We start from the raw sequence: 25,245 nt of genomic DNA on the forward strand, positions 1-25,245 counted from the left end.
GGCAGGGGCTGCAATCCCAGCACCCTGGTAGGCCAAGGCAGGCGGCTGGGAGGCGGAGGCTGCCGCGAGCCCAGACCACGCCACCGCACTCCAGCCCGGGCAACACCGAGCACCGGGTGAGCGAGACTCCGTCTGTAGTCCCAGCATCCTGGGAGGCCGAGGCGGGCAGAGCGTTCGGGGTCAGGAGCTGGCGACTAGCGTGGCCAAGATGGCGAACGCGCGCCGGCAGGCAAAGGAGAAAAAACAGGCAGCGGTGGCGCGCGCCGGCAGTCCCAGGCAGTCCGCGGGGCAGCAGCGAGACGAGGAGATTGCTGCCCGGGCCACAGAGGGAAAAGAAAGAAAGAAAGGAAGGGAGGGAGGGAGGAAGGAAGGAAGGAAGGAAGGATGGAAGGAAGGTAGGTTTTTTTTTTTTTTTGAGACAGAAGTCTCGCTCTGTCGCCCAGGCTGGAGTGCAGTGGCGCCATCTTGGCTCACTGCAAGCTCCGCCTCCCGGGTTCACGCCATTCTCCTGCCTCAGCCTCCCGAGTAGCTGGGCCTACAGGCACCCGCCACCACGCCCGGCTAATTTTTTGTATTTTTAGTAGAGATGGGGTTTCACCATGTTAGCCAGGATGGTCTTGATCTCCTGACCTTGTGATCTGCCCGCCTCAGCCTCCCAAAGTGCCGAGATTACAGACCTGAGCCACCATGCCCGGCCCTGTGGTGGTAATTTCTAATCTGTCACCATTTCTGGTCCGTTCACACTGAGCTGTGGACAGGCAGGAATCCCTCGTGTGTTCCACACACAGGCCTATCACCAGAAGTGGCAAGAAATAAGTGAGATTGCATATTTGGAAGGACTGTGAAAACCTTTAATTAGATTTTTTGATTTAAACATAAATACCTTTACTTCACTTGCTTATATGTGGGTATAAAAATAGTTAAATTCTATTTTTATCCTAAAATTTAGATATGACAATTATAAGTGAATGGCAATTCTACAATATTTATAATAATTATTGTGCTGATAAAGAAAAATTATGCAAATTCAGTTAAATGCATTAAAGATGGTATTTGAGGCAACTTTTAGTAACTTGCCAATTAATCTTTGGCATCCTGATTTGGGGGAGCAGCTTGCAGTTTCCATTGCTTAGATGCTGGACACTTGTGCCTCTGGTTAGCACGGCTGTCATACACATGCTGGGAATCCGAGGCCACTGCCTATTTAATAGCCCACTGCCTATCCTCACTGAGCATCAGGTTTGAGAAGACGTTTGCCTCCACACAGAGAGAAATGTACTGCTCAATGGCAACAACAGATCCACTAAGCAAAGACAGTGCTAAGAAAATTACAATGAAGGGAATTGCGTGACTAAAAAATGGCACCTATGCCAGTGCACTTTGAGGAGCTAATGAAGGGCCAAGACCAGAAACTACGAGGAGCGCAGCATCTGGCGCTCTGAGCACTGTAACTTTTTTTTTTTAGACGGAGTCTCACTCTGTCACCCAGGCTGGAGTGCAGTGGCGCAATCTTGGCTCAGTGCAACCTACACCTTCCAGGTTCAAGCAATTCTCCTGCCTCAGCCTACTGAGAAGCCGGGATTACAGGCGCACGCCACCAGCTCTGGCTAATTTTTTTATTTTTAGTAGAGACAGGGTTTCACCATGTTGGCCAGGCTGGTATCGAACTCCTGACCTCAAGTGATTCACCCATCTTGGCCTCCCAAAGTGCTGGGATTACAGGTGTGAGCCACCACACTCAGCCTGCAACTTTTATTCTGCAGTCTTCTTTAAGCAGAATTTTTACTCTATTGCTTTACTTACTGTTTGCTACAGTTTTAGACGCGAATTTACTGTATTTTGAGGTCTTGTTTTTAACTAAATGAAAGGCATCTCTAATTATTTAAGAAAATTCTTTCATAAAAGTTTAGTTTCTAGTCAGCTACTCAGGATGGCCCTCACTCACAGGTGAGGCATATCTATACCCTAGTACCGAAAGAGGTGGACTGGATTCCTTTCACTTTCTTCTATGCCTCCATTACTCTAATGATTTGTTTTATGTTCCCTAGTTCCATGATTTTAGTTGAGCTACACTGTAATTAGAATTTAAAAACTGGAAACAAAAGTACATCTGCTGACAAAAGGGTGCTCCAAGAGCTGGAAAGCCCGGGGAAAACCAAAAAAGGGAAGCACCAGATAAACAAAGCAAAAGGCTCCTGCCGCAAGAAAGCACGAAACACAACACACATGGAGAAAAGCAGCTCAACATCAAGCCCAGCAGGGCAATTAAAGGTATCGTCCAAGTGATGCCAATAAACGGAGAAGGGCAAAGATCACGAACAGACAGTTGTGCCCTGCTGATAAGAAAGCTTTCTGAAAATCCACATTCATGCAAACACTTCAGCATACTGGCTCTGTTCCTGATACCTGATGCCAAATGTTCCACTGCGGGAGAGGGCCCACAGTCAGCACCCTGGGCAAGTAACAGGAGGCTGGATTCTTACCAGAAAGGCAGATCACAGTCACACATGAAAAGCCCCCTTAGGACAGGGAGGGAGAGACACACAGACCAAGTGACTCAGGCAGACTCCTAGGAAAGAACCTGATTAAATCACAATATAAGACATGGTCTTAAAGCCTTTGAGAAAACAATAGTTATTTGGGGCCCCAGCATTGTCAGTATCCCTTGGTTGGTTCATAAGGGTTAGGATTTTTAAAAAGTATTCATTCAACCCTTATTATATGCAAAGACACTGTGCCTCTTTTGGCCCAGGACCAGAGTCCTGCCATCTGGACAGGAAGCAGGGAGAGCAGCCAAAGGCTCAGTCCACTCGATATGCAACCAAGTGCAGGCAGCACTTCTCCAGATGGAGGCTTCCCCTAGGTCACGCCTGCCACATGGGGCTGGAGCCCCGGGGCTGTATAAGGGGCAGAAGTTGCAAGTGTGATAAGGTTCATCTTCCTGGAGTGTCAACTGTATTTGAAGACGTGAAAAGCATAAAACATGGCCATATTGAGAAGCAGATTATAATGTTTCGATCAATTGTTAGAATAAAACATGAGATTTCAAAAAACATTAGATCTGCCAGGCACCGTGGCTTAAGCTTGCAGCATACTTTGGGAGGCAGAGGTGGGAGGATTGCTTGAGGCCAGGAGTTCAAAACCAGCCTGGGCAACAAAGCAAGACCCTGTGTCTTTTAAATAAAAAAGACAAAAGGAAAAAAAGAAAAAACAACAACAACAACACCGGATCTCACATCAGTGCAGATGTGTGCCTCCTGGTGAGGGCATCACGCACCTCTGAAGTACCTGTGCTGAAAGGCTGAGCCAGAAAGCGATCGATCCTCTGTATCCACCCAGAGGCAGAAGAACATGTCCAGTGGAAACAGCAAAGGCCAGAATGAGGGAACTTCTGACTACTGAACAATCAACCTGGATTTTCCAACAAATAAAATGCAAGGAAAAAAGGGATGGGGAAAAGTATTCTATTGATTAAGAGACTTAACAGACATATCAGCTAACTGCAATTATTTGGACCCTGCTTCAAACAAACTAAAAATACCAGAGACTATTGGAGAAAATTGAATGGTACTATGATGAGATGATTATAAATGAAATTTAAACAGTTTTCTTGACACTTTTCAATATATCAAAAATAGCTATGTATTAAATCTCACTTTGGATGTAAACATTTCAAACTTCTTATACTTATTTTTAACATTCTAACATATGAAAGATTTATTATTATTATTTTTTAAAGGGACAGGGTCTTGGTCTATGGCCAGCCTGGACAGCAGTGGCATGATCCTAGCTCATTGCAGCCTGGAACTCTTGGGCTCAAGCGATCCGCCTGCCTCAGCCTCCCATGTAGCTGGGACTACAGGCACACACCATCACACCCAGTTAATTATTTTATTTTTTTAGACAGGGTTTCACTGTGTTGCCCAGGCTGGTATCGAACTCTTGGGCTCAAGAGATCCTCCCACCTCAGCCACTCAATCACAAGTTAGAGACTGAAACACAGGGTATTTTATTTTCTTTCAAACTCCTAGAGAAAGATGGTTAAGGAGCAAATAGTTCTTGTATCAAAAAATGCAATACTCCATGAGGCAGGTCACACCCCCAGGCTGCCTGTGCCTTCCTTGCAGTGGGGAACCTTCTAGGGAAGGGTAGGGCCGAGAGATTTCGGAAAGTAGGCCTTGGACAAAGAGGTGCAGGCCACTACTCTTGGTTTTCCAACCTATTCACTCATTCCTGGGCCATGAGGTACGATGTCTATTATTTTCAGTTTAATACTGGTTTGAAAAAAATGAAAAATAAAAATAAGGTCAGACACAAACCAAAACAAAGTGCCATGTACATAGAAAGTCAAATACATCTGCTGAAGAATGAAATTGCTAAAGCCAAAAATGAATATGTTCAGGATGTTTTACAATTTAATTACTTGATTTTTGTGCAAGATGAAAAAGTAACAGCTGAAGAAAGAAATCTACACAAATTAAATTTGTTTAGTGGCATACCTGTGTGTCATATGCTTTAAGGAGATAATATGGAAGCTTGATCAGGAAGGAAGGACTTCAATAAAAAAAGGAGCAAAGCAACGCCAACCTTATCCTTCTTTAATTACTGTAGTGGAGTCCCTTACCTACAAAATAATAATAGTTGGTCAATTCTCACCTGGAAAATTTTTAGAGCTTTTAAAAATGAAATTTCAAGGCCAGGCGCAGTGGCTCGTGTTGTAATCCCAGCACTTTGGGAGGTCGAGGAGGGCAGATCACCTGAGGTCAGGAGTTCGAGACCAGCCGGGCCAATATGGTAAAACCCCATCTCTACCAAAAATACAAAAACTAGCTGGGCATGGTGGCGCACACCTGTAATCCCAGCTACTTGGGAGGCTGAGGCAGGAGAACAGTTTGAACCCGGGAGGCAGAGGTTGCCGTGAGCCGAGATCATGCATGCCACTACACTCCAGCCTGGGCGACCGAGCGAGACTCCATCTCAAATAAATAAAAATGAAATTTCAAAAGGTAAATTTCTATAATATGAAGAAATTTAAGATAAAACATAATTAACTACTGTATATGCATGTGCTCTGGGGATTTTCCACATTTTTTGAATGGAACGTGCAATATAAAATCTAATTATTTTAAAATTGCTTTTACTATGAAGTATTACTTACTTACAGAAAAGCATAGGAAACATATGTATACCGTCTCATGAAGTTATTACATAAATACCAGTCCAACTACCACCAAGGGAAGGAACATTGCCAGAACTCCAGAAAGGCTGGGTGCCTCTATCTGACCCCAAAACCCTTCCACCACATTCGTAAGTACTAGCTTAATAAAATGATTTTGTTTGATTTGTTGAGGCAGGGTCTTGCTCTGTCACCCAGGCTGGAGTGCAGTGGTACAATCACAACTCATGGCAGCCTTGACCTCCCGGACTCAGGCAATTCTCCCATCTTAGCCTCCCAAGTAGCTGGGACCACAGGAGGATGCCACCATGCCCGGATAATTTTTTTTTTTTTTTTTAGAGGCTGGATCTCCCTATGTTGCCTAGACCGGTCTGGAACTCCTGGGCTCAAGTGATCCTCCCATCTCAGCCTCCCAAAGTGCTGGGATTACAGGCATGAGCTACTGTGCCTTAACTTTTATGGTTTATCATTTCCTAACTTTTCTTTAGAGATTTATCACCTAGGTGTGCAGCCCTACCAAACATAATTTATATAAAAACCAGAAGCAGATGAAAACAACAAAATCATACTACATATATTATTGTCTTGCCTTTTTCTTTGCCTTTTTTGTTGTTACTGTGTCTGTAGTTTACTTTCATTGCTGTGTAATATTCTACTCAGTAAATATACCATAATTTAGTTATCCATTCTCATCCCCTAGGGTGGTCTCTGCTTTGGAGCAAATACAAACACTACTAAGATTTTTCTGGTACAGCTATCTCAATCACTTTAGGCATGTATTTCTAGGTACATACCTAGAAGTATGATTGCTAGCTTATACTCTAAAGCCAAACTATTTCCCAAAGCAGATGTAATGTGCACTCCCATCAGAAGGGTATGAGAGAGTTTCTGTTGCTTAACTTTTTCAACAACAATTGCCAGATTTTTTAATTCCTGCTAACTGAACAGCGGTATAATAGTATTCTAAGTTTTTTTTTTTTCTTTTTCTTTTTTTTTTTTTTTGAGACAGGGTCGACCTCTGTCGCCCAGGCTAGAGTGCAGTGGCACGATCAGGGCTCACTACAGCCTTGAAACTCCTGGGCTCAAGAGATCCTCCCACCTCAGCCTCCCCAGTAGCTGAGATTACAAGCATGTGCCACCACACCCAGCAAATTCAAAAACTTTTTTTGGCTGGGCGCAGTGGCTCACACCTGTAATCCCAGCACTTTGGGAGGCCGAGGCGGGCGGATCACAAGGTCAGGAGATCAAGACCATCCTGGCTAACACGGTGAAACCCTGTCTCTACTAAAAATACAAAAAAAATTAGCCAGGCGTGGTGGCAGGTGCCTGTAGTCCCAGCTACTCGGGAGGCTGAGGCAGGAGAATGGCGTGAACCCGGGAGCCGGAGCTTGCAGTGAGCCGAGATGGCACCACTGCACTCCAGCCTGGGTGACAGAGGGAGACTCCGTCTTGAAAAAAAAAAAAAAAAAAAATTTTTTTTTTTTTTTTTTTAGGCTGGGTACGGTGCTCATGCCTGTAATCTCAGCACTTTGGAAGACTGAGGTGGGCGGATCACCTGAGGTCAGGAGTTTGAGACCAGCCTGACCAACACGGTGAAACCCAGTCTCTACTAAAAATAAAAAAATTAACCACAGCTGGTGGCGTGCGCCTGTAATCCCAGCTACTCGGGAGGCTGAGGCAGGAGAATCGCTTGAACCCGGGAGGCAGAGGTTGCAGTGAGCCAAGATTGCACCACTGTACTCCAGCCTGGGCAACAAAGTGAGACTCCATCTCAAAAAAAAAAAACAAAAAACAATTTTTTTAGGGCCGGGCGCGGTGGCTCACGCCTGTAATCCCAGCACTTTGAGAGGCTGAGGTGGGTGGATCACAAGGTCAGGAGATTAAGTCCATCCTAGTTAACATGGCAAAACCCTGTCTCCACTAAAAATACAAAAAATTAGCCAGCATGCTGGCAGCCACCTGTAATCCTAGCTACTCAGGAGGCTGAGACAGGAGAATGGCGTGAACCCAGGAGGCGGAGCTTGCAGTGAGATAAAATTGCGCCACTGCACTCCAGCCTGGGCAACAGTGTGAGACTCCGTCTCAAAAACACAAAAACAAAAACAAAACAAAAACATTTTTTTTTTTAGAGGTCGGAGTCTCACTATGTTGCCCAGGCTGGTCTCAAACTCCTGGCCTCAAGCAACCCTCCCGCCTCGGCCTCCCAAAGTGCTGGGATTACAGGCATGAGCCGCCACACCTGGCCAACTAAGAATTCTTTATTATAGAATTTTATAATAATTTTGAATAAAGAATTCATGAAATTTTACATCTGGCAATTACTGCAATGGAGATTTAATTTTGTAGCCAAATATTTGTTCACATTCTCCATGGTTCCTGCACCCTGATTTCTTGTCAGGTATAAATTCCCAGCTCAGTCCACAGCTTCCAGAGGCACTGACTCCAACACCTGGGCCCAGGTAAAGCCTGTGATTTGCACCTGGTCATTCAGAGCATCTTATTTTCCCGCCCAGAGTTGGCTCATCTCTAAACACACAACCCAGATCAGGATTAATGAGTCTCCTCTTCCCACTATGGGACTTAAAGAGATTCTCCCTCTTTCCCAAAGAACCTGAACACATGAAGGAGGATGCTGGGGAAGAAACTGGCCCAAGTGAACCATCTAGAGCTAGCCCTGCCTTAGGTTTTTCAATCAGATGATCATTAAACCTTCTTTTACTTACTTAAAACAACTAAGGTTGAATTTCTCAAAATTTACATCAGAAAGAGCCCTCATTGATACAATCACATATTCAGAAACAGGTTTTAATCTTGTACTCAAGAACTGTATAGGTCAATTAAGGTAACACATGACAACCTATGTATGTGTTTACACACATTCCCAGCATTCCCTCAATCATACATTTGTTTACATCTAAACATTTTTAATAGTCATAGGACTGGTTAAGGTTTCCTATTTCTTCTTCAGTTACTTTTAGTTAAGTTACATTTTGAAAGAAATTTGTCTATTTTATCTAAATTTTCAAATGTATATAGCGTGATACTAATTCTAATATCCTTTTATGATATCTTAACAGTCTACTGAATCCATAGTGTTTTCACCTTTTTCATTTCATTTCGTTATTTATACCTGTTTTTTCTTCCTTATCAGTTTCACTGGAACTTTGTCAATTTTACCACTTTTTTTTTTCCTTTTAGAAACACAGGGTCTCACTCTGTCACCCAGGCTGGAGTACAGTGGTGTGATCATAGCTCACTGTAGCCTCAAACTCCCAAGCTCAAGTGATCTGCCCTCTCTCTCCTCCTGCCCAAAGTGCTGGGATTACAGGTGTGAGACACCATGCCTGGCCCCAGATGGAAACTGACTATTTAAGCCTGAGTGCAGTGTCTCACGCCTGTAATCCCAGCACTTTGGGAGGCTGAGGTGAGTGGATTGCTTGAAATCAGGAGTTCGAGACCAGCCTGGGGAACATAGTGAGACTCCGTTTCTACAAAAAATACAAAAATTAGCTGCGCATGGTGGCACACGCTTATAGTCCCAGCTACTAGGGAGGCTGAGGCAGGAGGACTGCTTGAGCCCGGGTGACAGAGGTTGCAGTGAGCCAAGATCATACCCACTGCACTCCAGCCTGGGCACTAGAGTGACACCCTGTCTCCAAAATATATATAAATAAAAATTTTTCCCATCAAGTATTATTTTCTTTCTATCTGAATTTCCTTTAATATTCCTTTAGTGCCATTCTGTTGGCAATAAATTCTGATGTCTATTGGCCTAAAATTTATTTTTGTTTTTGGGTTTTGTTTTTTTTTGAGATGGAGTCTCGCTCTGTCGCCCAGGCTGGAGTGCAGTGGCATGATCTCGGCACACTGCAACCTCTGCCTCCCAGGTTCAAGCAATTCTCCTGTCTCGGCCTCCCGAGTAGCTGGGATTACAGGCACCTGCCACCACACCCAGCTAGCTAATTTTTTTTAGTAGAGACGAGGTTTCACCATGTTGGCCAGGCTGGTCTCAAACTCCCGACTTCAGGTGATTCACCCGCCTTGGCCTCCCAAAGTGCTGGGATTACAGGTGTGGGCCACCATGCCTGGACTAAAAATTTCTTTACTTTTGAAATAAATAAAAATTTATCCTTCATTTTTGAAAGATATTTTTCCTGGATACAGAACTCTGACAGGTTTTTTTCTTTCAGTACTTTGAATATGTTGCTCTGTTGTCTTCTGGTTCACACAAGATGTGACCAGGAATCGCTGTTATTAGCAACTGTGTTCCTCTGTAATGTGTCTTTTCTTCTGGCTGCTTTGAAAGCTTTTGATCTTGATCACTGGTTTTTTGGCAATCTGATTATGAGGTACCTTGGATTTCTTTATATTTGCTCTGTTTGGAATTTTTGAGCTTCATAGTTTGCAGTTTTCATCAAATCTGGAAAATTTCCAGCCATTATTTCTCCAAATATTTTTTCCATTCCCTCCTCTTCTCCTTCTGGAACTAGGTTATACATATCTTAAGTGAGCTGACTTTGTCCCACAGGCCGCTGATGCTCTGTGATCTCGTGCAGTCTGGATTCTCTGTGCTGTGCTTTGGAAAGCTTCTACTGCTACGTCTTCAGGCTCACGAACTCTTTTCTTCTGTAGTAATAACCTGTTGTGATCCCTCTACTGCATTATATATACATATATATGTGTATATATTATTTTACTATATATAAATTTATTTTATTATTATATATTTTATCATATAAATAAAATATATATTATTTTTATTTATTTATTTTTGAGACAGAGTCTTGCTGTGTCGCCTGGCTGGAATGCAGTGGTGTGATCTCGGCTCACTGCAACCTCCACCTCCCGGGTTCAAGTGATCCTCCTGCCTCAGTCTGCGGAGTAGCTGGGATTACAGGCGCCTGCAACACGCCCGGGTAATTTTTGTATTTTCAGTAGAGATGAGGTTTCACCATGTTGGCCAGGCTACTCTTCAACTCCAGACCTCAAATGATCTGCCCACCTCAGCCTCCCAAAGAATTGGGATTATAGGCGTGAGCCACTGCGCCCGGCATTTTATATATTTTATATATTGTATTTTCATCTCTGGAAGTTTTATTTCAATCTTTTTTGAACCTTTCATTTCACTCAGTATGCTTACGTTTTTCTCTACATTCTTGTAGAGAATGTGTGCAACATATTTATAAGTTATTTTAATGTTTGTGTGCTAATTGCATCATCCCTTGTCATTCTGGGGTCTGTTTCTCTTGATTTTCTTCCTGGTTAATATCACATTTCCTTGCTTCTCTGCATACCTGGTAATTATTTATTAGATGCTAGACACAATTTCCTTTTACATTTTTGGGTGCTAGTTTTATTACATCCTTTTTAAATATAGTCAAGGCTTTGTTCTGATAATGTAATCAAGTTATCTGTAATCAGTTAGGGCAAGTCGGGAGCAGCCCATTGGTCTATGGATAATTCAGCCCCACTGCTAAGGCAGCCCTTCTGAGGAATCGTCCTGACACCACAGATGAAAAAGCTGCTCTGAACTCATACTAACAAAGATGAAAAGGCAACCCTTCAAAGGATCTACCTGAGACCACCCAGGGTGGTGGGAACACAAACTATTCCCAGCCCTGTGCAACTGATGTCCAAGAAGTGCTTGGCCTTCTCCTTTTTGGTGGTTCTCCTCCCAGCCTTGAGGTGCTTCCTCGTGGGCACATGCAGACCAGGATGCAGCCAACGCCTCAAGGGGGTCCTTCTGCAGATCTCTGGAGCTCTCTCTCTAACCTGCTCCCTCCTCTCCTATGTTTTCTCCACAAATTCTAGCTGTCTTATCCTCCCCAATTTCTCCTGTTTCATCACTTTAGTGAAGCCAGTGGGTTGTCTGACTTCTCTCTTCCTGCCCTGAAACATGGAAACTGCCTCTCGAGACAAACTAAGGCTGTTTGTGTCAGTAAAGTTTTATTGGAATACGTCCATGTCCATTCACTTACATACTTAGGATGAAAGCAGGCACAGAGCATAGCAGAGTAGGTGTGACATTAACAGCATCCGGCCCACAAAACCTACAACGGTTACTATACAGCCCTTTATAGAAAAAAGTGCAGTCTCATGCTGTGGAGTACAAGCTGGAATACTGCAGGGTTTGTTTTGTTTGTTCCTCTTATTTCAAGGAACACGGTCCTAACCAGCCTTCTGTCAAATGTATGAAAACTATTACTTCATATATTTTGTCTGGTTTGCAAGTTGTTTAAGATAGAAGTCAATTTGGGACTAGGGCGAGGCAATTGAGGTACTTGCCTTAGGCACAAATCTTAATTGAGTGCCAAAAAAACTCAGTAATAGAGATAAAATCAAAATTAATGAAAAAAATCCATGAGGTACAAAATACCAAAATTTTATATATAATATCGATAATGGTGTCATGCCAAGCCATATTGGAACTTGAGACAAAAAGAAAAATCATTAATACTGATCCTGTCTTTCAAATTTTGGTTTTGGACCAGGCGTGGTGGCTCATTCCAATCATCTCAGCACTTTGGGAGGCTAAGACGGGAGGACTGCTTGAGCACAGAGTTTGAGATCAGTATGGGCAACACAGTGAGACACCACTCTACCAAAAAAAAAAAAAATTATCCAGACGTGGTGGCATGTGCCTGTAGTCTCAGCTACTTAGGAGGCTGAGGTTGGAGGATCACTTGAGCCCTCCCAGCTGTATTACCATAGCTGTAGTGAGCTATGATTGCTCCACTGCACTCCAGCCTGGGCAATAGAGCAAGACCCTGTCTTAAAAAGTAAAAAATAATTTTGTTTTTCATCATGGATTTTTTTTGCATCAAATGTGATTTTTTTAAAGCACTGCATTAAAATATTAATAATCTCGATTACTGAGATTTTGGGTATCCCTTTAAATTCTGCACTGAGGCAAGTGCCTCACTTGTCTTACCCTAGTCCTGGGTGGGGAGGGGCATAAATCACCTCTAATTCCATCACAGTGGAAATGGAAGTCTCCAGGAATAACTTTCTTACTAAGTAGAATTAGACTAATACCTTATCGCTATAAGAGTTTATCAGAACTGCCAAACTTAATGTTTTCATTCTCAGAGATGTCTTTGAAAAAGAGATTACTTCAATGTGAAACATTATGCTCTAATTACTTCTCACTATTTGCAACTAACAGTAGGGAATGTACATGTTCCCACATATACCCATCAGAGGCAATCATTAGATGTGTATCAAATGGATATAAATTAGTAAACAAAAGCACTCTGCAGACATGAAGATACTATGAGAACATAAAAACTTTCTTCTAATTACTAAATAAATACAGACACACAAAGACGTTGTGACTGCAAAATAACTGAGTAATTATATAGTATCTGGGCGACACACTGACAGTATGAGGTAGACCAAAAACAGCCACCTGCAGCAACTGCTGCCAAGTCAATTTCTGGACTGGTGAAAGTAAGTGCTCAGTCTCCAAACACACAAATTCAACTAAAAGCAAATAATGGCTGGGCACGGTGGCTTATGCCTGTAATCCCAGCACTTTGGGAGGCCAAGACGGGCGGATCACTTGAGGTGAGGGGTTTGAGACCAGTCAGGCCCACATGGTGAAACCCCGTCTCTACTAAAAACACAAAAAATCAGCCGGAAGTGGTAGCGTGCACCTGTAGTCCCAGCTACTCAGGAGGCTGAGGCAGGACAATCACTTGAGCCCAGGAGGCAGAGGCTGCAGTGAGCGAAGATCGCACCACTGCACTGCAGCCTGGGTGACAGAGTGAGACTGTTTCAAAAAAAAAAAAAAAAAAAAAGGCAAATCAACCAATAAGCTTCTCCCTTGGTTTTGCAGGATTAGCACCCTTTCGAAATTGGCCTGCTCATTTTGTAGGCGTTCCTAACTCCCAATCCTACCTCATCGATATGCCAGGAGGACACTGGACAAGCAAAAGGACTCATCCATATGACGGTGAAAGCTTCTACCATGAGCCCATTTCCACAGATCCTCTACAGCATTCATTTCATAGAAGGCACAGGTGCAGGAAAATGTTTTCAAAAGTACTGACAAAAAAGGTGTTTTTTAAATTAAAAATATTGTGCTATTAAATTTAGTGGGGGAATGAAGATTATGAAATTTAAGGGGGTAATTATCATGAAGAAATTGTCTAGAACTCATGGAATTCAATGTAACAATCAGGCGTCATCAAATTCACAACATACCCCCTCCAATACACACTTCCCTTTGCATCTGCTGCTTCCGAGCCAGCCTCTGGGAGTGAGTAGACCCTGCTGCCCTGCTGGCTCAGCATCCCCTCCCTTACCAGGAGTGGACTTGCAAACTCTGCTCCAGCCGCAACGACTGTCTCCTGTGTTTCTGTTCTTCCACTGTCTGTCAAACACTTCATCTGCAAGACTCCATTCAAGTATCTTGACAACTACTATTTATCACTAGACTCATGGTTTTCCACTAAACTTTAAGCTCCTTTAGAGCAGGGATCGTGCTAAATTTATCCTGTAGTCTCAATGCCTAGCAGGACGGCAGGCACACCCAGCAGGTACCACTTGTTTGTTGAATTAAACTGCGAGCATCTTTTCTGTAACTCTCCCTTCCCAGGGAAACTGACCTTACCTCCTGAAATCCTGGTCCTATAAGGACACCCATCACAACACTTACAAGCCTGTACTTGCCTTGCTTCCTTCTCTCTCTCCCATCTGACCGTGAGCTTTCTGAAGACAGCAATGTGTCTTGTTCAGGTTTGTATCCTCAGCACTTACAACGGTGTTGGCCACACAGTATGCATTTGGTCTTAGTTATTAATTTTCTTCTTGTAGTTGTTAATTTATTCATCACAATTACAAATTTGCCTGGTACAGAGATGAGGAAACTAGAGTACGAAGATTCAGCAGCTTCACAACATGATACGTTACTAAGCGGCACAGCGGCCTACCTCCAGTCAGTGTTCTTAACTACTATGTCTGTTATCACACCGCGACTACCTCAGCAAAGACAGGCTCACTGACTTGTGCCGTAAGAATCAACAGTTATGCTGTTAAATCAGATTTGCCATTTGTACGCTCAAATTATTTTAGAAAGATCATTCAATGCTCCAACTCTGCTGGCCAGGGTCTGGATTGTTGAGTAACTAAAACAATTACATCAAACAACTTGCCCAAAGTCAGAGCTAACAGGACTAAAACCCAGGTCTCGAAGACCCAGCAATTTGACCACAGTATTTTTGCTGGCTTTGACAACTGTCAATTCAAACCCTGCACGATTATCTAATTCCTTAGCAAGAGGCAAAATACGTATCTCAAAATTTCCAAAATATCAATAAAGCCGAACAGATGCATCCACCCCATTTTAAAACCAAGTATCTTTTTTTTAAAATTGTTTTGAATTTTAGCACTGACACAGCCAGAGTTTGTTTACTCCCTTAGGACTCATATATGACATTCACAACCTGATGCACCAAGGAGCACCTTTAGCTGAACCAAATAAGGCTAGTTCTTGACTTCAAAGAAGATTTTAAGATCTCGGCTAGGCTAAAATAAAATTTATCATATCATTTAAATTATTGTTTGGAGGCCAGGCACGGTGGCTCACACCTGTAATCCCAGCACTTTGGAAGGTCAAGGTGGAAGGATCACTTGAGGCCAGGAGTTCAAGACCAGCCTGGGCAACATAGTGAGGCCCCATGTCTATAAAAAATGTGAACATTAGCCAGGTGTGGTGGCATGCACCTGTGGTCCCAGCTACTCGGGAGGCTGAGGCGGGAGGATGGCTTAAGTCCAGGAGGTTGAGGCTACAGCGAGCTGTCATTGTACCACTGCAGTCCAGCCTGGATAACAGAGCAAGACCTTCACCCCTACCCCCCCCCAAAAAAAGACACAAAAATTACTTGCTTAATTTCTAGCTACTCTAATATGAAAATTGAGTAGAATTATTTAGCTTACTTCTGAACAGTATCATCCAAATGCATCTGGATGAGGAGGAGCAAAGAGCAAGGGGAGAATGGAATGACTGTGCTGCACTACTCAGTCACAGTTAAAGAAATTCTTGGGGGAAAGAAGCCATTTTGTAGCCATATACCTCAGTGAGTTTTTTTCATTTTTGCTTATGGAACTGTGATAGGTTTCCCTGACGTCTTACTCACCTGAAATCACGATCAAACATTCATTACCACTGCATACTTACTTTATTCCTAAAACACAAAATGTCACACATATTTTTACAGCTAGATAAGAGTCACGTTAAAAGTTTAAGATATGCAATGTAACACTTATTTGATTTTAACATTCTTCATGCTACATAAACTCTCTAGAATAAATTTACTTCATAATCAAATGTGGCCACCCACCTCACCTTGCTACAACTGCTAGACACACTAGTACAAACTCTCCTGAGTAGCATCCAATGATCACATACACAAAAGTGTAAAACATTTCCAGATCACCCTAGAATTTTCATCTAAGCAGCCTTTCAAATAAACTATATTCTGCAACGTTGGCTTTTGCCTAATACACTAATGATTCACTGCAGTTTACACCGTGAATCTAAGTAGAGATTTGTTATGCAACATCAAATTTCTTAGGCTTCTCCAAAAATTAATCAATATCTTGAACATAAAATATTCTATTCTCAACAATCATTATACAAATAAAATGGCTACAATAATAAAATTTTCTGCCAGAAAATTACGAAAATAAATCTTTAAAGGTAGGTTAGAGCAGTGGCAGTGCTGCTAAATGACTTCAGAAAAGACTCAGTGAGTGAGGGGCATCCACGAACCAGGCACAGAGGAGCAGGTGCACAAGCCCTGGCCAGCCCCAGCCTCCTGTGCTGCGTGCAGGCAGTACACCTTGCACACGGCACTGGCTCTGCCCCAGATGGTCACAGACAGTTGGGACCAAAGCACCCACCAAATGTATATATCATGTAGATAAATATTTTAGAGACAGGGTCTTGTTCTGTCACCCATGATGGAGTGCAGTGGCACGATCACAGCTCGGTGTAACCTCAAATTCCTGGCCTCAAGTGATCCCACGGCCAATGTGCTAGTATTCCAAGCATGAGTCACCATGCCTAAATTATTTTTTTTAACTTTTATTTTAGGTTCAGAAGTACATGTGCAGGTTTGCTATACAGGTAAACTCTTGTCACCAGGGTTTGATGTACAGATTATTTTGTAACCCAGGTACGAAGCCTAGAACCCAATGGTTATTTTTTCTGATCCTCTCCCTCCTCCCACCTTCCACCCTCAAGTAGGCCCTACTGTCTGTTGTTCCCTTCTTTGCGTCCATGTGTTCTCATCACTTAGCTCCCACTTATAAGCGAGAACGTTCGGTACTTGGTTTCATGTTCCTGCGTTACTTTGCTGAGGATAATGGCCTCCAGCTCCCAACCATGTTCTTGCAAAAGACAGGAGGATCTCATTCTTTCTTACAGTTACATCGTACCCCATGATATAAATGTACCAATTTTTCTTTATCCAATCTGCCACTGACAGGCATTTCAGTGGATTCCATGTCTTTGCTATTGTGAATATTGCTGCAGTGAACATACCTGTGTACATATCTTTATGGTAGAACAATTTATATTCCTTTGAGTATATATAACCAGTAATGGGATTGCTAGGTCGAATGGTAGTTCTATTTTTAGCTGAGGAATCACCATATTGCTTTCCACAACGGTTGAACTAGTTTACACTCCACCAACAGTGTATTAGCATTCCCTTTTCTCCACACTCTCACTAGCATCTTATTTTTGACTTTTTAATAATAGTTATTCTGACTGGTGTGAGATGCTATCTCACTGTGGTTCTGATTTGCATTTCTCTAATGGTCAGTGATTTGGGCTGTTTTTCACACGCCTGTTGGCTGCATGTGCGTCTTCTTTTGAAAACTAACTGTGCAAGCCCTTTGCCCACTTTTTAATGGGGTTGTTTTTTTCTTGTAGTTTTTTTCTTTTTTTTTTTTTTTGAGACGGAGTCTCGCTCTGTCGTCCAGGCTGGAGTGCAGTGGCGCAATCTCGGCTCACTGCAAGCTCTGCCTCCCTGGTTCACGCCATTCTCCTGCCTCAGCCTCTCCGAGTAGCTGGGACTACAGGCGCCCGCCACCGCGCCCGGCTAATTTTTTGTATTTTTAGTAGAGACGGGGTTTCACCGTGGTCTCGATCTCCTGACCTCGTGATCCGCCCAACTCGGCCTCCCAAAGTGCTGGGATTACAAGCGTGAGCCACCGTGCCCGGCCTTTTTCTTGTAGTTCTTAAGTTTCTTAAGTTCCTTATAGATGCTGGATATTAGACCTTTGTCAGATGCATAATTTACAAATATTTTCTCCCGTGCTGTAAGATGTATGTTTACTCTATTGATAGTTTCTTTTGCTGTATAGAAGCTCTTAAGTTTAATTAGATCCCATTTGTCAATTTTTGCTTTTGTTGCAATTGCTTTTAGTGTTTTCTTCATGAAATCTTTGTCAGTTCCTGCGTCCAGAATGGTATTACCTAGGTTGTCTTCCAGGGTTTTTATAGTTTTGGGTTTTACATTTCAGTCTTTAATACATGTTTTGTTGATTTTTGTACATGGTGTAGGGAAGGGGTCCAGTTTCAATCTTCTGCATGTGGCTGGCCAGTCGTCCCAGCACCACTGATTGAATAGGGAGTCCTTTCCCCATTGCTTTTGTCAGCTTTGTCGAAGATGAGATGGTTGTAGTTGTGCAGCCTTATTTCTGGGCTCTCTCTTTTGTTCCACTGGTGTCTGCTTTTGTACTAGTACCATGCTGTTAGGTTGCTGTAGCCGTGTAGTATAGTCTGAAGTTGCGTAACAGAATGCCTCCAGCTTTGTTCTTTTGCTTAGGACTGCCTTGGCTATTTGGGCTCTTTTTTGGTTCCATATGAATTTTAAAGCAGTGTTTTTCTAGTTCTGTGAAGAAGGTCCTCGGTAATCTGCTAGGAATAGCAGAGAGTCTGTAAATCGCTTTGGGCAGTATGTACGCCCAAATATTCTTTTTCTTCCCCCTGAGACACAGTCTAGCTTTGTTGCCCGGGCTGGAGTGCAGTGGCGCAATCTTGGCTCACTGCAACCTCCGCCTCCCAGGTTCAAGCCATTCTCCTGCCTCAGCCTCCTGAGTAGCTGGGATTACAGGTGCCACCACACCCAGCTAATTTTTGTATTTTTAGTACAGACAGGGTTTCACAGTGTTGGCCAGGCTGGTCTCGAACTCCTGACCTCGTGATCCACCCGCCTCGGCCTCCCAAAAAGCTGGGATTACAAGCGTGAGCTACTGCACCGAGCCACACGCCCAAATATTTTTAAATGACGGCACCCTTTCCACAGTCTGGCATTTGTCTTGAGAAAAATGGAACTTAAAAAAATTGCCTATAAATTAAAATATCAAAAGCACTGAGGCAAGTTCTTCTAGTTTTTCCAAACTACCTCATTCTCCTCAGTCATCTCTATACTCGAATGCACAGGACTCATTTAAACTTGCTACCCCTCACAATATGGGTGTTCACTTGCATGAGAAAGAACTTGAGGGAAAAGCAAAGGAAAGAAGGATCCATTCAGAACATGAGACATCATTTGTTCTTAGTTGTTTCCTACTCCTTAAAGGCAGAAGAAAATAGAAGTATTCAATAATTTGGAAAAGCAGTAACTTAGTAATAGAAAAAAAAGATTTCTTGGTTGAATTTGAAAACATCTGAAAAAGTCCTATAAGGAAAGGGTAGATCATCCAACCACCTTCAAGGAAAGCGTCTGCGTCCAGTATTCATTCTTTCACCCAACATGTACTGAGTGCCGCAGAAGGGAGAGGGACAAGAAAGACAGAAGCCTCCGCTTCACAGAGCTCACAGTCCACAGGCAAGAAGACACAACACCAGCAATAAGAGTGTGTGTGTCTGTGCAGGATGTGCACGTGTGTGAGACGAAAAGTACCAAAGGGAAGCGCACAGTGCAGATGGAGGTCACACCCATTTATGTGGACATGGGGACCTCCCCCACCCCAGGAGAGGACATTTAAGCTATAATCTGAAAGATAAGTAGAAATTACCTATTTTCTATAATTCTCAGATTTTAAAATTATAAGCATAGGTAAATGCAGAAAGAAAAATCAAATGCTTAAGAAGTAGCTTAGTATTAAACATCAATTCAACATCTCATTTTGTAGATTATATACGAAAAAACCCCGTTCTAATTCTAGGGTACCAAACTTCTTGCTGTATTCGTGCTTAATATATATTACTGCTATGTCTGTTAGTGTGTTTGTGTGTGTAAGAGAGAGTGGGTGTGTGTGTAGGTAGTGCTTGATAAATATATATATTTTTTGGTGGGAGGACAGAGTTTCACTCTTATTGCCCAGGCTGGAATGCAATGGCATAATCTTGGCTCACTGCAACCTCCACCTCCCGGGTTCAAGCAATTCTCCTGCCTCAGCCTCGCAAGTAGCTGGGATTACAGGTGCCTGCCACCATGCCCAGCTCATATTTGTATTTTTAGTAGAGATGGGGTTTTACCATGTTGACCAGGCTGGTCTCGAACTCCTGACCTCAGGTGATCCACCTGCCTCGGCCTCCCGAAGTGCTGGGATTACAGGCGTGAGCCACCGCACCCGGCCAGTGCTTGATAAATATTAACTGAATGGAGTGGGTTGCAGACCAGGGCTTAGAAAATGTATTTGTTAAAAAGATACTTTTCTTCTTGAAAAATGCTGAGAAAGCAGATGTCTTTTCTGAAAGATTTTATGTTTAAAAAAAAGAAAATCAATGTAAAGTGTTCTCACCACAAAAAAAGATAACTGTGAGTTTATCTTTACACTTGCTAACTTGCTAGACTTAACCATTCCATAATATATATACTTCAAAATATGTTGTACGTGATAAATATATATACAATTTTATATGTCAACTAAGAAAAATAAATTTAAGGAAAAAAGGATACTTTTCTTCTCACACTTCTTTTCCAAGTACAAAATTAAACCTCAGTACCAATTGGCTTCCAGGCATTAAATTACACTTCAAAATTATCCTTATTAAAGATGATACACGAGGTGCTTTTCATCAACTCATATATTAGAAGCCTTGTGCTAAGTTACTATTATGAACAAAACTTTCAGATAAGCAAATCTGAAAGAAATGAATTTGTTTTACAAGATATGAAGCTGCAAGTTGTAATAAACCAAACTACCCATGATGATGAATGATAAAACTGCCCAGCACTATTAGATATTCTCATAATCCCAGGCCAAAAAAAAAAAAAAGTGGGTGGGGGAAACAAACCCTCTAAGAACTGAGAGTTTTGAGTTAAAGTTCTAAGCCAAGAAAGGCTCTTGTATTCTGGGCAACGGGACCCATGGCTGGGGCTGGGAGACAGAAGGTCACTCCATGTAAGGGCAGCGGGCAGCAGGCAGCACTGGGCAGAGAGCAAGGCAGGACAGGAGCACTCGGGAGAGCTGGACAGGGAGGCGGCAGGAGCTGGCCTGACCGAAGTCCCAGCACTCCACGCTCTATGTGCAACAGGTTGGAAGAGCCAGAGGCCTCTCTTCACCATGTGGTAAACCAAGAGCCTATGTTATCCTTTTCTTTGAAAAATGTTTTACCTCCACTTGCTGAGCTTGGGGACACAGTTTCACCACTGTGGTGGAAGCTACTCAGAAAACAGAAGTCACCTTGTTATGTCAATGCCCTGCTCACTGTGTGGTCCTCCTGTGTGGGCGAGATGGGTTTCCTCGCCATAGGGATGGCAAACAAGTACCCCAAAAAGAACATCCAGGCAAAAACTGCACCCTTTTAAGGACCTAACTCAGCAGTCACATAGCACCATTGTGCCATACTGCTGGGTGAGGGAGGCCACACACCCAGCCCAGGAGCAGCTCTCTGTCAAAGTCCCATGTGAGAAGAACAGGGAGAACGGGAGAAATCACTGAGAATACTTAGGAAAACACAATGTCACCCTAAGTGAGTTATACAGTAAAATCTCAGTCTTCTTTCAAGATTGGAAAATTAAAAACCAGGGTTCAATGGAATCTGGCTAAAACAATCAATTTGCATTTCAACCCTTGTAAGCCGAACCTCTTATTACTCGTAGTAAGTTGCAACTTGTAAGTTGAGCCTAAATTACTATGTTGTCCTGCCTTAGTAAATACAGTATCATGACCTTGATTTAATAGGTGGTGATTCAGATTCACCCCTGGGTAACTGCTGGGCACTGCAGCTTCTCTGTAAGAACACAGAATACCACAGACTGGCAGAAATGTAGGTGTCAAGCCACAATTTATCCAAACATTCCAGTTTGCAGGCTCAGCTATGCACCCATCTCTCATCACAGGACACAGCGTTAAGGGCAGAGGTCATGCCCTTTGCCCCTCCTATGGGTGACTCCAGAACACTGAGTAGAAATTCTATAAATAACCAGAGGAAGGGAAGACAAGAATTTTTAAAATTCTAAATTACAGAGTCTAAATTAGACGCCTGTTGTTATTACAGGCCTCTTTCTGACAAAAGGAAAGCAAAACAACAACAACAACAACAACATCAACAATTAACTGAGAGCAAACCTCTTCTGTCAGGACAGTGATCCTTAGAAGAGTAGGGAGCCGGGAGCCAGGAGCCAGGAGCCAGGTTTCTGATCCTAGATCTGATTCTGACCTGCTCTGGGACCTTAACCAAGTGGCATCACTTCTTTGGGCCTCATTTTCCTCATCTGTAAAATAAAAGGATTGGATTAGACAAAGATTCTTAACTGAGGCCTACAGGTGAGCCACAGCAACATGCCCGCTGTGTGCCTGAAGGCCAGTCTATCCTCAAGCTCAACACTTAAATTCTATGATCTCAATGTTTATTAACAAAGAGAATGAATTCTACAGAGCATGAAAACATTCTCTCAGTGTCTGGCCAGGCCCTCTAGGAGCTGCCGCCTCGGCAGCAACCACCAGGCTCCAACCTTCCGACCTCAGGCCCCTGAAATCACACACAGACATTTCAGTCTCTGGCAATCAAGATGTCAACATTGTTTTAAATGCACAAGGGAAACTAGTTTTATTTATTTATTTATTTTATTTTATCTTTCTGTAGAGATGAGGTCTCGCTATTTTGCCCAGGCTGGTCTTAGATTCCTGGGCTCAAGCAATGCTCCTGCCTTCGTCTCCCAAAGTGCTGGGATTACAGGCATGAGCCACCATCCCCGGCCTATGCTACATATATTTCTAACAAACAGCAAACAGACCTTTGGCAATGAAGACAATAGGCCCTCATTTATTATTTTCACAAGCTTGACATTTTAAATATGGGTCTTTCTAACTTGGGCCTCCCTCCCCAAAACCAATCCCCATGATACGCTGGAAACAGGCAGGGCTGCCTCCCAGGAAGAGCCCTAGCAAGGGTTACTGGAAACAAGCCCTTCAGATGGATAGAAGGCTGTGCCAGGAGCCCACCAGCACATGCGGCTGCGACTGTGCTTTTGGAGACATCATGCATTGCCAGCCCTCAGGAGGTACAGATGAGCCAGCCCCATTCTACACAGCGCACGGACTGAGGTGGCAGGCCATCACACACACACACACACACACACACACACACACACACACACACACACCACACACACACACACACACACACACACACACACACACACACACACACAGGCTAGTTCCTCAGCCTGAAGTTGAAAACTATGTCTCAACCATATTCTGTTGCCAGGAACCAAGGGACCAAGGCAGACGTCACCAGAGAAAGAACTGAGCTCAATGGACTACTCTGGTAAACAAAGAGAAAGGATGTGCTTCATATGGAAAGCTGAATTTATTTACACTAATCACGAATGCAGGCCCTCAGCTGGAAAAGCTCACTTCCAATGCCAGAAGGTTCAAAACCATTCACAAGCTTTTCAGAATGCACGCAGTTGCCATGGTAACCCCAACATTATATTTCTTGGCATTGGACATATAAATTACCACCCATAATGCATTTAATACCGTTTGGGGCCACTAATTCATTGCAAAATAAATCTCAGCTCTGACTCTTGGCCTCCCTCTAAGATAAACGAAGAGCAGCAGCTGGAGGTAGCACCCAGCTCACCCCACGGATAAGCACAGAGCTCCGCACATCCGAAAATGCTCTTCTAAAGGCAAAATAAGAACTAAGGAGATTAGAATTCATCATCTACAGCCAGTGGTTGAGATTTTTTAAGACGAAAAGTCCCATCCAGATTAATGTAACTGTCATTGCTTAAGTTAAAGAAACAAATATATTCTATCCGTATCTACATCTCTGAAATCAACTATGTTTAGCAAATCAAAGAAAAAGCAGATCTCTTCAAAGACCATCTTCAATAATTCACTTATATAGGGCATTTGTCAAGACTAACTCTTCAAACGTCAAAACTGTCATTAACAAGAAATAAAGTTTTATTTCTTAAGTTCAAAAGAGGTCTATTCAATCACAATTCTTTACCTTGACTAGGGATATTCATAAACATTTAAAATACATATATGCATGATTTGTAAAGTCCCTTACCTTCTTATAATCCACCATCTGAACAGAGAGATGAAAACAAAATTATCGTGCACAAGCTGCAAAGACATCTTCAGCTTCACGTTCCCAGGAAGCCCACTGCATCAGTAACTTGACAGAGCTGCTGCAGGACATGCCTGTGCCAGCCACAGCATTCACAGAATCGCGTACGTTCTAATCACTAAACTGCCAGGTCCGGAGTATTACCTTCATTATCTCCTCCTTCCGACTGCAGGCAACAGTCAGCAGTTGTGAAGGGGAGCAAAAGCCTTCACCACGGGTTGTTTCCATATTAACAAGGACTTTGGTAACCGCTGCATTGCAGTCTTTCTGAAAGCTACCAACCTCAGAAGCAAAAGCGCTGGAGAGAGACTCTCTGGCACAGGAAGCAGTCTTTCCAATCACAAAGATTTTTAAAGAATCTTTAAAAAATGCTGTGAACACCTGAGGCTTTTTCTAGATTTCCTACCTGTTTCCTAGAGGTTGACTGGTTTGTGGTTTTTACTGGAGGATGGCTGTGACAACTGGCTGTGCGGGGTAGGAATGCGGAAATGAGTGCGATGTGCGCTACGACGCCCCCTCTCAGGGCTCAGGTACGCCCTGCGGGAATCTGCACATCTGCTGCTTAGCACCAGACTCAAAGCCCCTGCTGAGGGGCTCCTGGGAATGAGCCATGATTTCCATTCCAGAAAACCAAGTACAGCAAGCACTTCCAGGTCCTCTGTGGGCAGCAATCACTGAACACCCAGCTACCTTCACAGTGTGGTAATAACCATTATGTGGTCAGAGCACTTGAAATATTAAACCATTGACCATATAACCAAATTCGGAAAAAGAGGCTTCTGAAATAGTAGCACGCTTAGTAAATGACCTTTGGTTTTCATTCATTCATGCAATACTAAGTTTAGTGAGCACTGACCACGTGCTGTATGTAAAAGGATATTCAAATGGAGCGTTCCCTAATCCAAAAATCCAAATTGCTCCAAAATCCGAAACTTTCTGAGTACCAACATACCACCACAAGAGGAAAATTCCCCAACTGACCTCATGTGACGGGTCACAGTCAAAACTCTGTTTCATGCACAAAATATTTAAGATATTGCATAAAATTACCTTCAGGCTATGTGTATAAGATGTATATGAAAAGAATTTTGTGTTTACACTTAAGTCTCATCCCCAAGATATCCAATTATGCATATTCAAATATGCCAAAATCCAAAAAGATCAGAATCTGAAACACTTCTAGTCCCAAGCATTTCAGATAAGGGATACTCAATCTGACCATGGGGAACCGCCGTCAGGGTGGGCACCAGTGCTCTGGGAGGGAGAATAACAGAAAACACACCATCATGCATGGGGGAGGAGGGCTGCCACCGCACAGGAGGCAGAACCCCGGCCCGACTGCACCTCCAGGACAAGGTTCTGTGAGAAAGGAACATTTAAAAGGGGCTGAAGGATGTGGACTCAGCTGGACTACAGGGAGGGCCAAGGGGAGAACACCCTCCAGATGGCTGTACATATTCCTCAGCAGGTGCGGGAGGTCCTCCGCAAGGGGACCTTGCATGTCTGTGGCCGGAGC

General features: G+C 43.2%; 1 protein-coding gene across 4 annotated transcripts in view; it reads right to left on the reverse strand.

The window, feature by feature from the left end:
* TRAF3 (TNF receptor associated factor 3) overlaps positions 1-24,871 on the reverse strand; it is an 89,321-nt gene extending 64,450 nt beyond the window's left edge. For 2 of the 4 annotated variants that reach the window (XM_032180544.3, XM_032180543.3), the window contains exons 1-4: positions 23,670-24,871; positions 21,713-21,858; positions 4,500-4,624; positions 3,278-3,411 (exon numbers count right to left, since the gene is read on the reverse strand). In XM_032180544.3, the coding sequence (XP_032036435.1) occupies positions 3,278-3,353 (76 nt within the window). In that variant the 5' untranslated portion in view covers positions 3,354-3,411; positions 4,500-4,624; positions 21,713-21,858; positions 23,670-24,871. The remainder of the gene's footprint in view (positions 1-3,277; positions 3,412-4,499; positions 4,625-21,712; positions 21,859-23,669) is intronic. The other 2 variants (XM_032180546.3, XM_032180545.3) reach the window with 2 other exon arrangements.
* Between the last annotated feature and the right edge of the window lie 374 nt (positions 24,872-25,245).

The sequence above is a fragment of the Hylobates moloch genome, unplaced genomic scaffold, assembly GCF_009828535.3.
Source record: "Hylobates moloch isolate HMO894 unplaced genomic scaffold, HMol_V3 SCAFFOLD_16, whole genome shotgun sequence".
Lineage (NCBI taxonomy): Eukaryota > Metazoa > Chordata > Mammalia > Primates > Hylobatidae > Hylobates > Hylobates moloch.